The sequence below is a fragment of the Enhydra lutris genome, unplaced genomic scaffold, assembly GCF_002288905.1.
Source record: "Enhydra lutris kenyoni isolate GAN:26980312 unplaced genomic scaffold, ASM228890v2 scaffoldscaffold47, whole genome shotgun sequence".
Lineage (NCBI taxonomy): Eukaryota > Metazoa > Chordata > Mammalia > Carnivora > Mustelidae > Enhydra > Enhydra lutris.
This window is the reverse complement of record NW_019154131.1, coordinates 13652478-13668377: the sequence shown is the minus strand read 5'-3', so window position 1 is coordinate 13668377 and position 15900 is coordinate 13652478. Positions and strand designations below refer to the sequence as shown.

General features: G+C 39.6%; 1 protein-coding gene across 1 annotated transcript in view; it reads right to left on the bottom strand.

The window, feature by feature from the left end:
- LOC111156589 (ADAMTS like 1) overlaps positions 1-15900 on the bottom strand; it is a 934723-nt gene that overhangs the window by 230552 nt on the left and 688271 nt on the right. Inside the window, exons 13-14 of the mRNA XM_022517576.1 lie at positions 15130-15277; positions 12508-12592 (exon numbers count right to left, since the gene is read on the bottom strand). Coding sequence (XP_022373284.1) covers positions 12508-12592; positions 15130-15277 — 233 coding nt within the window. The remainder of the gene's footprint in view (positions 1-12507; positions 12593-15129; positions 15278-15900) is intronic.

Here is a 15900-nt window from a genome sequence, read left to right as displayed (position 1 = left end):
CAAGGTATGAGGACAAGTCTCATTAAGGAGGGCTCTTATCAACTATTAGGAGTTGTTCTTTAATTGTAAGAGAAAAGCCAGCAGAAAGACAGGTAATCATCAGATTTTGAGAATCCTGGCCCTGTAGTGTCTGCGCTTTCCAGTGTGCCATCAGCTCTCTTGTTCCCTGTAGCAACCCACACAGCTGACCATACCTTTTTTATTGAATTATTTTATCCTCTTGACTTACGTGACAATCACCTCTTGGCTTTATTTTCTGGTCAATTCCTTCTCCGTCACCTTTTCTAGGTCTTCCTTCTGTCCTTGAACTCTAAACGTTGCCGTGCCTTGGAGCTCTGTTGGGTGCTGTCTTCTGATGTGTTTAGTGATTCTTGGTTTCATACATCACCAATGTGTGGGCAACTTCAAAGTATTTTATCTTTAGTCTGTATCTTTTTTTTTCCTGAGCTTTATACCCAAACTACTACTACTACTGCTACCACTACTACTACCTACTACTACTACTTCTCCTCCTCCTCCTTTTTTTTTTTGGTAAGTTTTGGGCTTGGGAGCCATTTTACTCTTTGAAAGGAGTAAACACTAATTTAAAATAATTAATCTATTTATCAAAAACTTATCCAATTCTTATGTGCCAGCCACTATCCAAAGAGCTTTATAAATAAAAAATGTTAAATCTGGGGCACCTGGGTGGCTCAGTGGGTTAACGCCTCTGCCTTTGGCTCAGGTCATGATCCAAGGGTCCTGGGATCGAGCTCTACATCGGGCTCTCTGCTCAGCAGGGAGTCTGCTTCCTCCTGCCCCCCACCTGCCTCTCTGCCTACTTGTGATTTCTGTCTGTCAAATAAATACATAAAATCTTTAAAACCAACCAACCAACCAAACAAAAAACTGTTAAATCCTAATGACAACCAGGGAAGAACTACTATTACCTCCATTTAATGATCACTAGATGGACGAGGAAATTGCAGTCATTCACACAGCTAGTAGGTATCGTGCTCTGTACACTGTACATTGCTCTCTCTCCTGATTGACACTTTTACTATGATATTTCAAAGGCTTCTCCAACCAAAAATACCCAGAATGGAACTCTTGATTTCCCTCCTCAGTATCTTACTCCTCTTCCAATCTTCTCCATCACACCACATGATTCCATTAGCTATCCAATTGCTTGAGTACACAGTTAGAGGAGTTACTCTTGACACCTCATTTTTTCCAACTCCTCGCTTCCAAATGGTTCCCCAATTCTATCAATTCTCCCTCAAAAATGTATCTTGAAATTCATGTACTTTTTTCTGTCTCCACTACCACCACCTTGATATTACAACGACAACAACAATAATAATGGCTAATGTTTACTGATGTGCTTTAAGCCCTTTCTATATATTAACTCATTATAACATTGTTAGGAGATAGATACTGTCAGAAATGTTGTGAAATGAGTGAAAGAGATCCTTTCAATGGAATGTTGACATTGCCTGGAGACTTTCAGGGTGGGAGGTTGTCGAATTCTATGGAGGTATGAGGCTTTGTCTTTGGCTAGACAGAGTTTTCCTTGCAGAGGGTTGTGATGACACAAATGTTTCCAATGCATAGTGATGGAAATTTCTTTTCTGTGCATGTCAATGCAAAGGATTTTGGTCAGGTAGAAAATACAGACTTTCTAAATCCAATTCTCATTTGAACAAGTTTTAACTATTCACTAGTGTTGGGTCCGAGGCTCCAGGAATGCAGGAGGAACAATAGAAATGACTGCTGGGCCGCCATCTTCCAGCCCCCCACTTTCTTAACCCTTGACTCTCCCACCAAAAGGATGTATGCCCAGGTCATGTCTCCATAGGTAACCCGATACCTATGCAGGAAACAGGAGCATCAGGAACCCCCTTCATACCCTCCAATCACCAAATACGTTACCATGTATGGATGTGAGCCTATGCCCTGCGTTGGCCTGATAAAAGACCCCTGGTGTGACTTGCCTGACTCTGCCTTCCCGAGTTGTGGAACCTCCCCCGAGAGTGCCGACCTCCTCCCAGCGTGACTTTCCTGGCTCCCCTTCTCCTGAGCCCCAAAACTTTGCCAGAGAGTGCCTTTAATAAATCTTGCCTTGCGCCTACCTCGCCTAGTGTTGTGTTTACCTCATCTGTAAAACTTGACAACTAGTTCCCTTAATGATTTAGGAGTTAAATAAAAACATTGACATGTGCTCATTTTTTTATTTATATGGATCACAATTTTACTTTTTTGAAAATTATGTTTTACAGAACTATTTCATCCCAAATTATAGAGGATAACATTGGGGCACAGAGATTTCTAATGCGCTACTGCTAAATAAATGGGAAACCATGGCCATTGACTTCAGAATCCATGCTCTTTACCGCGTCACCATATTGGCTGTCAGGTAGCCATGTAAGCCATCACCAATGAAGCTACTATGTCTCCGTGGGACACCCCAGCAGCCACTAGACTGTTTTTTTTTTCCCTCTCTTACCTTACCAAGCCATTCTTCATGCTATAGGTGGAGGGGATCTTAAAATGTAAAACTTTAAACAGTTTCTCAGTATACCCAGAAGCAAAGCCAAACTACTTATAGAGGTTACATTATACCCTTCTCCATCTTCATTTCCTGCTCTTCTCCCCCTGGTCACCAGCCTCCAGCCACACTAGTCTTCCTCCTCTTGCTTAAATGTGCGTAATTCTTTCCTGACTCAAGATCTTGGCAGGTGGGTCACTCCCTGGACGACTTTCCTTCCTTCTCTCAGCTTGGAATAACTCCCACTCATCCTCCTGGCTTCAGCTGACAAGTCCCTTCTTAGAAGACTTCCTGACCCGCCCCTCCCCTCGCCTCCCCACTGCCCCCCGCCCCTGCCCCTGAGCTGCTGGGGCTCCTGTTAGACTCTCTTAGAGCCCCTCTTCATTTACTCATAGCGGTTGTCAGCCCCTGAAAATCAAGTGTGAATCTTTATGTAATAACTCTCTCCCTTACCATACCAAATCTCTGTGAAGGCAGAACTTCCCATAATAGACACTCAATAAATATACACTTTTAAATGAGCAAATGAGTGGACACACAGAATGGTGAAAGTTGATGCTATGAGTGAGTCAGTATTGGGTTGGTTCTTGGGTCTAAAGCCTGAAAGCAAGCTAAAGAGGACACAGTCTTGAAACTCAAAAAGAAATTAAATCATACCTCTCCGTTCCAGGTATGGGTCTGGGCAAATGAAAACTTTTTCCTGTTGTGGAAGTTTCTTATGGTCTTTTTAAAAAATATATTGTGCCCAAATTCAGTAGTGGGCTTCTCCATTTTATATTTCTTATAGCTATACTCAGGCAGTATGTGCTGATCTCATTTTGTTTTGATGGGGTATTAGGTTATCATGTAGCTTGAGGCAAGTTTAAATTCTATGTCTATCATACTTCGATTCAATCTCAATAAAAATGTTGTTTTATAGAAGACAAGGATTTGGGGGCAGCTGTGAGCCAGAGGCTACCTTCAGTAATTTATCCATAACTCTGATGTCATATTGTCTTACCACACAGGCAGCTACCCCAGTGAAGGCTCTGAGGCATTTTGGAGATGTTCCTATGTTAGGAGAACCCAAGAAGAGCTCCTCTTTTTCGTCTACTCTTTGAAACTCAAACTGCACAGAAAAAAGAAAAGATAGGCCACTAACTGTAGGTAGCAGATACAAACGGAGCCAAGTTAAGTCTTCGCAAACAGAAAATGAGGCTATGAGAGTCATTTCAGATCATCTTCCTTTCCTATTGCTTTTCCGACCTACGCACACAGAACACAATTTAAAAGTTGGATTTTTCCTTGAGGCTGGTCTGATTATTTATTTATTTTTTAAAAAGATTTTATTTATTTATCTGACAGAGAGAGATCACAAGTAGACAGAGAGGCAGGCAGAGAGAGAGAGAGAGAGAGAGAGGGAAGCAGGCTCCCTGCTGAGCAGAGAGCCCGATGTGGGACTTGATCCCAGGACCCTGAGATCATGACCTGAGCCGAAGGTAGTGGCTTAACCCACTGAACCACCCAGGCGTCCTGGTCTGATTATTTAAAAAGCCATGTCCCAGGGACTCGCATGCCATTATAGCTTACAATGCTATTAGTGCATTTGTAGTTTTCAACTTAATAACAAAATGGAGTTTTTAATGCATACCATTTTCCCAGATTTTGATAAAAATCTAAAATAGTGTAAATTCAGAATACTTTCCATGGACCTTTTTTTTTTCCTTCACATGGAGAGAAATTGGTTTATTTTGCAACTTTGTAAAGGTTTCTTTCCTTTAATTCAACAAGTTTGGCAAAGCTTCCCAATGAAAAGTTCAGTTCATTAAAAATGACCTTAATGGACTTAACATATATTGGTGGTGACAGGATCCATACTTTATTTTGGCACACGTGGATCCCATTAATTTGTCTTTGTCACTCTCTGGGGCAGAGCTGAGCAATACTTCAGATTTAGTTTTCTGAAAGTAGCTACAGAATGAGCAATCAGTGGAGGCATTGGGAAGGGCTGACAAATTTAGAACTTCTTGGTTTGCAATAAAGCCTTTTCTAATGACTACATAAAAATGGCTCTGTCTGCTCTGCCGAGGTTGTTACTGATATTTCTGTCTTGGTGCACGTTGGGAGCAATCTATGGGGATCGACTCTTTAACCCAGAGTTGAGAGAGGATGCATTTCCACCCAAGCTCTTTCTTAAATTTCCTTATTAATTTTTGCAATTCCCCGTAGGTCCCTTTTTATTCAAAAAGAGGTAGTTAAGCTTTGTCCTCTAGAATAAGTTCCGTTGGGAGTGTGATGCTTGCAATGGAAAAAGGCTTGATGTACAGAAGAGAGGCAAGATGGTGGTGTTAGCTGGGGTGCCACTGGCTGAATTTCAGCTTAAATTGTACTTTTCTCTCCCATACTAGTAGATACAACATCTGCCTCGATTTCTCCATTTGTAAATAAGTGACTATTATATGTTTTTATTCCCTGCAAGTTTCTCTGGGAAGAGGCATGATGCTGGAAAAGGCCTAGTCATAATCCCAGTTAGTGAAAGTTATGGAAGGAAGAGAGCTTCCTGCATACTGGGTACTTTATATGCACTAACTTAATCTTTGTAATAATCTTTGTTATTATGCTCATTTTGCAAATGAGGAAATTGCAGCCAAAAGGTTAAGTGACTTGTCCAGGGTCTCCTGTAGCTGGTGGTGGACCCGAGAAGAACACCAGGCCAGTCTGTCATGGGAGCCCACACTTCACTCCTGCTGGGGCATGTGGTTGCTCTGTACGGAGGTCTGATCAATAAATAAACTGCTTTTTACTTAGATCTCAGCAGGGCTGTCTCCTTGGTTTGAGCCCACAAATACACAGACTCAACCCTCACCCACTCACATAGTCAGCAGCATGGTGTATTGAAAAAAATTTCAATTTTAGAAAATTACCTATGGTTTCTGCAGCCTTTTCTCAATGCACAAGTGAGGATTGCTGAGGTACGTATTTTGTATGGATACAAAATACCTGATCATTGGCTGTGTGAAAATATCCAATAATCCTTCCTCAAGTACTGGTTTTGGAGCGAAAGATTCAACTAAGTTCTATCGCGATCTGCCAAACATCAGTTCTATCAACATCCCCCAATTCTTTCCATGTATGTTGTGTTCTTCTCTCATTTATGCTCATATTTGTGAATTACCACACCCTAGCTGAACTATGCTAATATTTTAACTCAGAGGAACATATGGTAGTGGAGAGAATTTGGGAATTCAATAAATAATTTTCTTACACTTCTTTTTAAATCCATAACACTATCACGCTGTGCATACCGAAATACCAAATTGCATTTTTAAAATACAGCTCACTCACTTGTTCAGTCTGTGGATAAATGACCAACCTTCAGGACTATGGACACAATACTATCATTCCTGTGATGACACACTCAAGGTTCCTTGAAGGCAAGGACTACTGGGTTTATTTTTACAGTATTTGCAACTGGCACAAAGCTTGGCACAGAGCAGGTGACTTATGAGCAAATTTAGCTTTTTTCGTTAGGAGATGTGAACAATTTAGCAGGTGTGTGGACGCTCCATAGTCATCTAAAATACCTAATCAGCCAGAGAACTTATATTAAGTGTGCTCTCGCAGAGAATATGATGGAAGAGAATGACTTGGGTAGATAGGAAGGAAGCCAGAAAGGAAGGAGTTGAAAGTGAGCAAGGTCATGACTATTGTGGGGTAAAGGCTGATTGGGCAGTATAGGGCTTTAGTTTCTACGATGTGCCAATTCTCAAAATTAAAGGCTTTTGTGGGTTTTTCATCCTATAATTCTAATGCTCAACCTTATTCTGCTTGAACATCCCTTATGTTGGCTTAATGATCTATAGATCATATTTAAACTGCTTGATCTTAGATGAGATGATTTTTGATTCTCAAGAAATATATATATATATATATATATATATATATATATATATATATATAAGATATTCCTTTTATTTCCTGTGGCCTGAGATTCATGAAGAGAAAATAATTCAGGCACCTTGTGCTGAGGATATAAACAGCAAAAGTATCTGGATCCATTCCTGATGTTTGATTCCTTGAATATTCTTTGGGGAAAATATAAAAACACATGTCACACAATTAACATTTCTAGTCACTTTCTTTTTTTTTTAAATATGAATTCACATTCTTAACTGCTGAGTTCAGCCATCCACATTCTCAGACAACTTTCCTGGATATAAATATGGACTCATGTAAACATATGCTCAAATATTATATATTTAAATACTATTTCCTACAAGGTAAACAAGGCATTTAATGACTCTAGGATCACCATGGCAACTCTTACTGGCTTTCCTTTCTGTATCTAATTCCTTGAGGGTTCTGTTCACACAGATGCATGACAGGAATTTCCCTTTGCTTCTTATTGAATCAGCCCCATCACTAAGCTGATGCCATCTGGCATCCAGATATCACTGTGGCCTTTGGCCTGCTTGTTTTCCTTTTGCTTCATCCTTTTTTTTTTTTTTTTTTTAAATGGCTTACACCAAGGTTATTTATGGCAATGCATTTAAGGCCTATTGTGTTGAAGCATAAAAATGTTTTCTTAACTGTGCAAATAAAGGTGTTAACTGAAAATCTGATGAGATAAGCCAAGATTTTTTTTAGGGGCAAGATAGGCATAGAGGGCCACCCAATCCTGCTTTTGAGAGGACGGCACCATTCACACTCCCTACCCGGTACGTGCTAATGTCTGAAGGAGGGTTGGCTTGCTGAAATGGTGGTGCTGGTCACCTAGTGTCCAAAGTAGTCACCTGCTACCTGTTGCTTGCTCAGAGCCCTCTAAGCAGAACTCCTGGCAACTGAAATAAGTCAGGGAGGAAACTGGCTTCCCTAGGTACCCAATGGATCCTTCCTCCCTCTTTCTGGAATGACTTGATTCAGAGAGCAGAAAGTCCAAAAAGAGAAAGGCAGAACATCAGTATCAACTAGACCATAGCCTTTTTGTATGCCTTCCTTAACAGATGACACCTTTCAGAGCACGGAGGGGACTGTTAGTGGCCTGAGGAAGTTAAGGAAATGAACAATTTCCTTCCTATTCCAAGAAAGATCAGGCTTGTTAGGAAGGCTAGCTGATTAATTTCCCGTGCAGCAACAGTAGACATGCTGCCTTCCTGGGTCCTAGAGGACCCCACTGTATCATTTCTGTCCAAGAAATGGAGCTGTCAAAGCCATCACTGTGTGTAGTTGGCTTGAGGTAGTGGTTGTGTTTCCGCAAAGAGCTCCACAGAAGACTGAAGGTAAGTTAAATATAGGAGATAGGAATTCAAGTCAGTAATGTATTAAGCTTCTACCTGGTTAATGAACAGAATTATACTAGCTCATTGCAGTTCTGATCCCTCAGCAAATAAGAGTAAAATTCTGAGGGCTTCAAAAATACCTAGAAAGCTATTCCCATATATTTGACAGTGGAAGCAACCAGCTGGGCTCAATCTGACATTTAAATTCTAGACAATCAAGAAATAGACTCTTAATTATAGAGAACAAACTGATGGTTACCAACGGGGAGCTAGGTGGGAGGAGTGGGTGACAGAGGTGATGGGGATGAAGGAGGGCACCTGTCGTGATGAACCCTGGGTGATCCATGGAAGTGCTGAGTTGCTATATTGTACACCTGAAACTAACAAAACAATGTAAAAAATAAAGAAAATGATAAAAAAAAGTAACTGAGGAAATCTAAGAACTAACTAACTAACTAAATAATGAATCCTAAATGATATTTTAATCAGTTGGAGGCAAGCATAATGGTGCCATCCTCTCAGAAACAAATTTCCATCATTCCATCTGCCCCTTTCTAGTGCTGGAATAGGATGGTTCTTAGCCTCGTAAAAATGCAACTCAGACCAGAATCTTATTATTTTTAGAAGTCTGTCTCTTACCATAATTCCCTCTGTGTTAACTGAGTAGCAGGAATGTCTGTGGACTCCTTAGCAAGGATCCTCAAAGGCAAGTTCAACTTACTGTACTTATTTATAAGATTGTCTGTGCTTTAGTGGGCATTTACCCCAAAGATACAGATGTAGTGAAAAGAAGGGCCATATGCTCCCCAGTGTTCATAGCAGCAATGGCCACAGTTGCCAAACTATGGAAAGAGCCAAGATGCCCTTCAACGGATGAATGGATAAAGAAGATATGGTCCATATATACAATGGAGTATTATGCCTCCATCGGAAAGGATGAATACCCAACTTTTGTATCAACATGGATGGGACTGGAGGAGATTATGCTGAGTGAAATAAGTCAAGCAGAGAGAGTCAATTACCATATGGTTTCATTTACTTGTGGAGCATAAGGAATAACATGGAGGATATTAGGAAAAGGAAAGGAAAAGTGAATTGGGGGAAATCAGAGGGGGATACGAACCATGAGAGACTGTGGATTCTGAGAAACAAACTGAGGGTTTTGGAAGGGAAGGGGGTGCAGGGTTGGGTGAGCCTGGTGGTGGGTATTAAGGAGGGCACATATCGCATGGAGTACTAGGTGTGGTGCATAAACAATGAATCTTGGAACACTGAAAAAAATAAAATTAAATTAAAAAAATAAAAATGTGGCTACAAGGAAAAAAAAAAAGATTGCCCATGCTTAATCAGCTTTCCTGGGTAAAGCCCTACATGACTAAGTATCTGTTCAGGGTTAGATCTTGTTCACACTGTCCTGTTCGAAGAGGAGAGACAAAAATACCTCGCTTAAAGATTCTTGCCATGGGTTGTCCAAAAAATCTGGTAAAAACATACGCCTGGATCAAGACAAACCATGGCCACTAGTGAAAAATCAATTTAGCGGGTATGACTCTCCCAAATGTGTTAGGAGATACTTTTTTATATCACAGGAAGATACTCACCATGCTGTTCCATCCTTTGTGCCATATGAATCGAACACATCATAAATAAACCTGTCTGTTGCTAGAAAAAAACAGTGTACGTCTACAAGTATTTCTTAATAAAGCTGCAACTTTATACAGTGAATTCAATATATTAAGGGCGTTACCATATTGTGACCTAATTGTGATACTCATTTCAGATATTCTTTTTAATAGGTTTTATTTATTTTGATTTCTTAAAATATTTTATTTTTTTTTCATTTTTCAATTTTTTTAAAAGATTTTATTTATTTATTTGATAGACAGAGATCACAAGTAGGCAGAGAGGCAGGCAGAGAGAGATGGGGATGCAGGCTCCCTGCTGAGCAGAGAGCCTGATGCAGGACCCGATCCCAGGACCTTGAGAACATGACCTGAGCTGAAGGCAGAGGCTTTAACCCACTGAGCCACCCAAGCGCCCCAATTTTATTTTTTTTTTAAATACTATTTATTAGAGATAGAGTGAGAGACAGAGAGCACCAGCAGGGCAGAGGGGCAGAGGGGTAAGGAGAAGCAGACTCCCTGCTGAGCAGGGAGGCCGACACGGGACTCCATCCCAGGACCCTGGGATCATGACCTGAGCTGAAGGCCAACATGTAACTGACTAAGCCACCCTGGCACCCGATTTTAGGTGTTCTATGGCTGATATCTGCATGTGTATCTTCTACATGGCATTTAGCTCAGGGGAACAACCATACCAGTACATGCTTCTGTTCTATAAAGTTTTAGTTATGTCTTGGAAATTCAGTGTTTACTTTTTAATCAGAGTTTCTTTCTTTTCTTTTCTATTTTCCTAAACACACCTTAGAGTGGTTACTTTCCAACATATTTTTGGCCAGAGTGCTAACCAATTATTATTATTTTTTTTCATTCTGGGGTGGCCACAAGCATCCAGTATTCACTAACAGCATCTCCATATGCTAAAGACTTTAACCTACTGTTTTTCCTACATTGTTTAATGAGACAGGCTGGAGATAATATTTTTATTTTACATCGGGGAACTAAATGATATTTACTGTTTTTACTACGGAACTCTTCCATAGTAGACCGGAGCCAAAGTGAGAGATAATAGTTCTAGACCACGATTCAGGCTTCTCTGATTGGTTCAGAAGTGACGGCCACAGCTTCTAAACACTACCATTTAATTTAAGCAATGTGAGTCTCTTCAGTGGGGGGAAGGAAAGGCTTGCTGACAGTATATCATTTGTTCATTATACTATGGAGAGTAATTATAGGTTGCTGCATACATTTAGAAACTAGTCTATGTGGTTTAGAAAAGAAAGAATTAAGATCATGCAAAATTATGTTTTTTAAATTCAAAATCAATAAAAAAATAATGTGACATGTCGGACCTTTCCTAGGGTTCAGTGTGCTAAACATGTAAAGTGCATTAAGATGTGGAAACTGTATCCCTTTCATTACATTATTCTACAGCGGTCACTTATTTCGTTTTGGTATAAAAGTAATTATTGTTCTGAGCATAATAGTATATATACATTTCCTTTACCCGACACCAGCGCTCCAATTACAATCTACTTCAATTCAAATTAATCATGCCAAGATGGCAATTCCATTACACTGGGAGTAAAATTTAATAATCTAATATATGGCTATAGTTTCAATGGTGAAATCTATGTGGTTAACTACTTTAGGGATTTATTAAGATTAAAGTTAAACATAATGCATCTTAATCAGACCTTTAGTTGGAAAACTCTTGTTACAAAACATGGTTGACCAGGGTCTATGTAATCCTTCTGCAGGGGCATTAAGCTCCACTTAAAACCTTCATTTTGAGAGCTATCTAATAATGGGAAAGATGTTAAATTATTGATATAAGATGTTTTGATTTAATTTCAACTTTATTATATTATTTAACATCTGTTATAATGCGATCCTGTGCATAGGGTTATGCTTCAGACCAAATGACAAAATATTCTGTACAAGAGAGCAGGGTTTATTTACGTAGAAAAATACATCTCATTTTAAATGTATCTAACCTAAGAATGCATATAAGGAACAATTAGCTCCAATTACAAGGCATCTTTCTGTGTCTTAAACAGGGCCTTAGTGGATAAAGAGCTAATCCCCATCTAAAATAAACCACTTACTTCCTCTCTAGCAGCAAGAAGGCCTGTCCAGCCGGGCACTAGCCGGAGAGAAAGAAAAAGTTTTAAGCCTTCATATAGTCATGTAAAGGTTGCACTGTGATCTTTAAACACTGCCTTTCCTCCAAGGTTCTGCAATCCTTAATTGCTTTTTTTAAAAGTCATTTTTCCAAAAAGTAGGAAAAAGTGCTGTAGTAACTTCACAGCACAAAATTAATTTATGTTTTGCTTATTGTCTTTTTAAGTCAGAGATGCGTTGTCAAATGTGAAACCAAGTGACCGCAAAACAAATTTCATTTCTCTATAAATGAACTTTGGTCACATCAATCTGGATTTTGAAATTCTTTTTTAATCCTTTGCTGTTTTGGGTGTGATTCAGAAACACAATTCGTGGTCTGGCACACCATATCAGACTGAGATCCAAACAAGACGGATCTGAGAAAATTCTAAATTACTTTTGAATATATAGATTACACTGTTAAATTTTATCTCTGGTGAAATTTAAACTACAGGTTGAAATTGGAAACCATTTCATATCCTACATGCTAATATACTTCCTTTGCCTGCAGACATATTTTACCAATGTTTTACCTTTTGTGAGTGGCTATATTGCAAAGCTGGGATATAAGGAATGTGAAAAGCTGTCCAGACTTTACCATCAAATCTATGTTGCATCATCAGAGGGAGCCTGGGCCTTCTCACCTTTACCCTTTGGAAAAGAGGAGGTCAGATTTTGGAGAAGAGGGGTAGGTGCTCCCCCTTCATTTTCTTACTTCCAAACTGAAAAGTATTTAGAAAGCAAACAGGCAATCTGATGTTTTGAGAAATACTCGGGAACTGATATATCTCCAGTGGGACAGCCCTCAAGGTTCATTTCGACCCTTGGCAAGAGGATTACACCTGGTTCAAAGCCTAGGGAAGCCACATCCAGTGAGACACGACTTTCTTAAAACCAGTTAGTTTCTAAAGCAAAACATCTTGCGGTTTTAAAAACTTACGAGGGCTCTTCTGACACAGCGGCTCCTTCTTCCAGCTCTTGAGCTTGCTTGTACCACGGAAGCCTGGCCTCTACTGGAAGCTTCTCTGAGAATTAAGTGCATATAAAAGAGAAGAGGTTAGAACCAATTTGGAATTTTACAGAAATTCCTTTATCTCTTCACCAGTTCCTTTTTTTCACACTACCTAGAAACCATGCTGATAACCGCAAGTGGTAAGTTTTTAGGTAAATTCCTCTTTTTTTTTTTATTATAAATTCCTGTTTCTGATGATGGTTATATCAAGAAAAAAAATTTTTTTAAATGTTTAGTAATACTAATCTACCAGTCTTTTTGCTGCCCTTTTATTATGTTGAAAAGCAAAGGGGAGTTTTTTATTATTATTACGAAAGTCATTAGTAACACTGACTCAACATGTATACAAAGAGTCATCAAAGCATCTCTTCATGATTTCCTGTTAAAAAGATAGAATATTTATCTTTAGAGATGAACACGAAGTGCAATAAATTATACTGTAATACTTCAACAATTTCTGACTTGTTTTTCCTTTTTCTTTCTGATGAAGTGATCTATGCCATATTGTCACAAACAAACCAGGCTGCCACTCCGAAATTCACAAAACATTGCTTTAGGTCTCTGACTCCACCCGCGCCCCCTTAAGGCTCACAGACAGCCAGAATATGAACAATTTAGGGTCCATGACCTATAATTTGACTGCTTCACCTCTTTATCTAGCTTTGGCCACACAATTCAGGACAAGCTTCCTAACTACTTCCTGGAAAAAAAAAGAAAAAAGAAAAAAAAAACAAAACAAAACCAGAAAACTGTAAAGGAGAAAGAGGTTCTAACTGCTCCTACAGAAGTAACTGCCAAGATTCCCATTTTGACATATTTATTAGGATCATTTATAGGGATATTTGCCTTTATAGTATGAGCCAGTGAAGCTCTATCACCATTTTATGACATATAATTGTAAAGATGAAAGAAATATGTCTCTCTATGCATACACCATAGAATTATATGGCATTTTAATGATGTTTAGAGAGCCACGCTCACTACTTAGTTGTGAAAATCCAGATTTCATTCTTGATAGTTAACCACAAACTGCTTCTCTTTCTCTGAAGCGGCCTGGTAAAGACAGAGCTAATAAATAATGGACTATTTAAGTTAGGGGCATCACTTCTTGTCCTCTGTGTGCAGCAATCTTTTCTTGTCAGAAGACAAAGTGAGTGAGAAACATAAAAGCGCTGAGGCCGGAAGGATCTGCTAACGTTTAAACACAGGGACACGGGCCCCCTATGCATACATCATTTTACAGGTAGCCCATGTCTCCCAACTAAGTGACTCAGTCAACCGTGCCGTGTCTGCCACTTCTGTTTCAGTGAGGAAGTGTTCAGCCGGCACTGTGAGGCCTGCCATTCTCTATTGTCTGTTTGAAGCGGATCCTGTCAAAGGTACTGGTGGCCTCTTTCTCCCATAGCTGAGGACGCTAATGATAGTCAGGAGTGGAAGATGACACGTGTGGAGAACTGACTGTATTAATTAATTAATTAATTACTCAGGCAGTGAGCTAAGCATCCTGTCTGCACTATATCTCATGTAATACTCACATGATCTCTGAGGTAGTTACTATTACTAGCCCCATTTCACAGATGAGGAAACTGAGCTTCAGTTTACTGAGAAATGGAGGGAGAGAGATTTATTTATTACAATGAATCAGAATTTGAGGTATTTTTGGTTTTATTTCCATCATATCATTTAGATTTCATGATGCCATTCACTCACACCAAGGGCACCCTATAGTAAATAAAGAGGTACACAGTGGCTGATTTTCTGAGAAATGTAATGGTTGAATTAAGAAACAAAAGGGAATCATATTTAATAATAGGAGGTAGCTTATAATAAGGAGTTCTCTTCTTCTGAATTGTTTGCGACTTGGGTATTTTCTATTTTCTTGACATGGTTGGCAGCAGTATCAGCAAAGTAAGTCCAATCAGCATAAGTGCCAGTCTGTGCAATTATAACAAACCTCGCTCACTCAGTAAAACTTCTCTAAAATTCGCTTTTTATAAAACTATTTGCAGTATCTGTTAAATTCCGATTTATTCCAGATTTCCATTTCAAATTATGGTTCTGGAATCTTGTCTCATATTAATGTTTTTGTTTTCAATTTAAGAAGCAACTCCTTTCTGTTTCAGCCATGTGAAGTATGAGGACTCGTAATGCATTTCCTTCTTCCCAAAGTAGACACTCTCCGATTGACTGGTTGACTATTATTTTTAACAGCAAGAAATGTGACTAGTAAATTACACATGTATTTCTCCAACATCTCTATAATATCTCTTTTTAAGCACATGCAGTTGATACTTTTCAGCAACAGTCTTCAAACAGCTTCACAGCCCAGGAGAGAATTATGTAAGTATGTAACACTTAATAACAATTTGCAAGCAAAATGATTGGAAAGATTTTTAGGAAGAGTTAAGCCCACTTAGTAGAGTCTAAGGTCCATACAAGGGTTAATTAAGAACACTAGGGATCTTTAAAAATATCCCAGGAGTTTCAAACAGTCCCCAAAGAAGACACATAACAATGAAAAGACCCGTAACGGAGCACCTGTTGAGTTACCTTTGGGTTTATAGCAGGGAGTGGGTATGACACATTCCTCTTTTATGTGGGGCTTGGTTTTGGGGCTACAACCTCCTGTGTGCATCCCGCGATGGTCGATGCAGAGGACCACCCGATACCTGAGGCCCTGGCCACATGTCACCGTGCACTGGAAGGAGAATGCAAGAGAGAGGAGACTCATAGCCAAGCTTCGTTTCCTTTGCCTCGTTTCTCACCCAAGAGTCTTTTAAGGGCTGCTTTTAGATAAGGACTCCTGGTGGGTTTGTACCATTTCTTACCATTCATGGAGTCTTTGTTCTATTTGGCTATTTAGGGTGAAGGTGGCTGAAAATTCAATCACTTTCAATTTCTTAGATTAGTTCGGCAGCATTCCTTAAGCACCCCCATGTGCTGAGTCCCAAACCAAGCCGCAAAAAGAAGGAGAAAAGAAACTGTAGAGTGTGCTCACTTTCGATTACTAACACTGCATTTGACTTTATTTAGTCACTTCGTTAGCTCCCACGTGGACATTAACCCTTTGTAAACTGCTATCATAGTAAATTTATATTGCAGCATGGCTGATCCGATTGACTATACTGACATGGTCAAAAATGTTTCAGGGGGTTGACTCAATGGTCAGATGTAGACAGCACCTCCAGTGCTTCTAGATGCCAGGGAGCAAGTCTAGATAGAGAGAAACGTCACAGCTCTGATCCTGCTGCCCCAAAGCCACACAGTGAAGTGAGAAGTCTTTTGCCAACTCTGTGGCTCGGGGCACAGAGTTTACCTCCT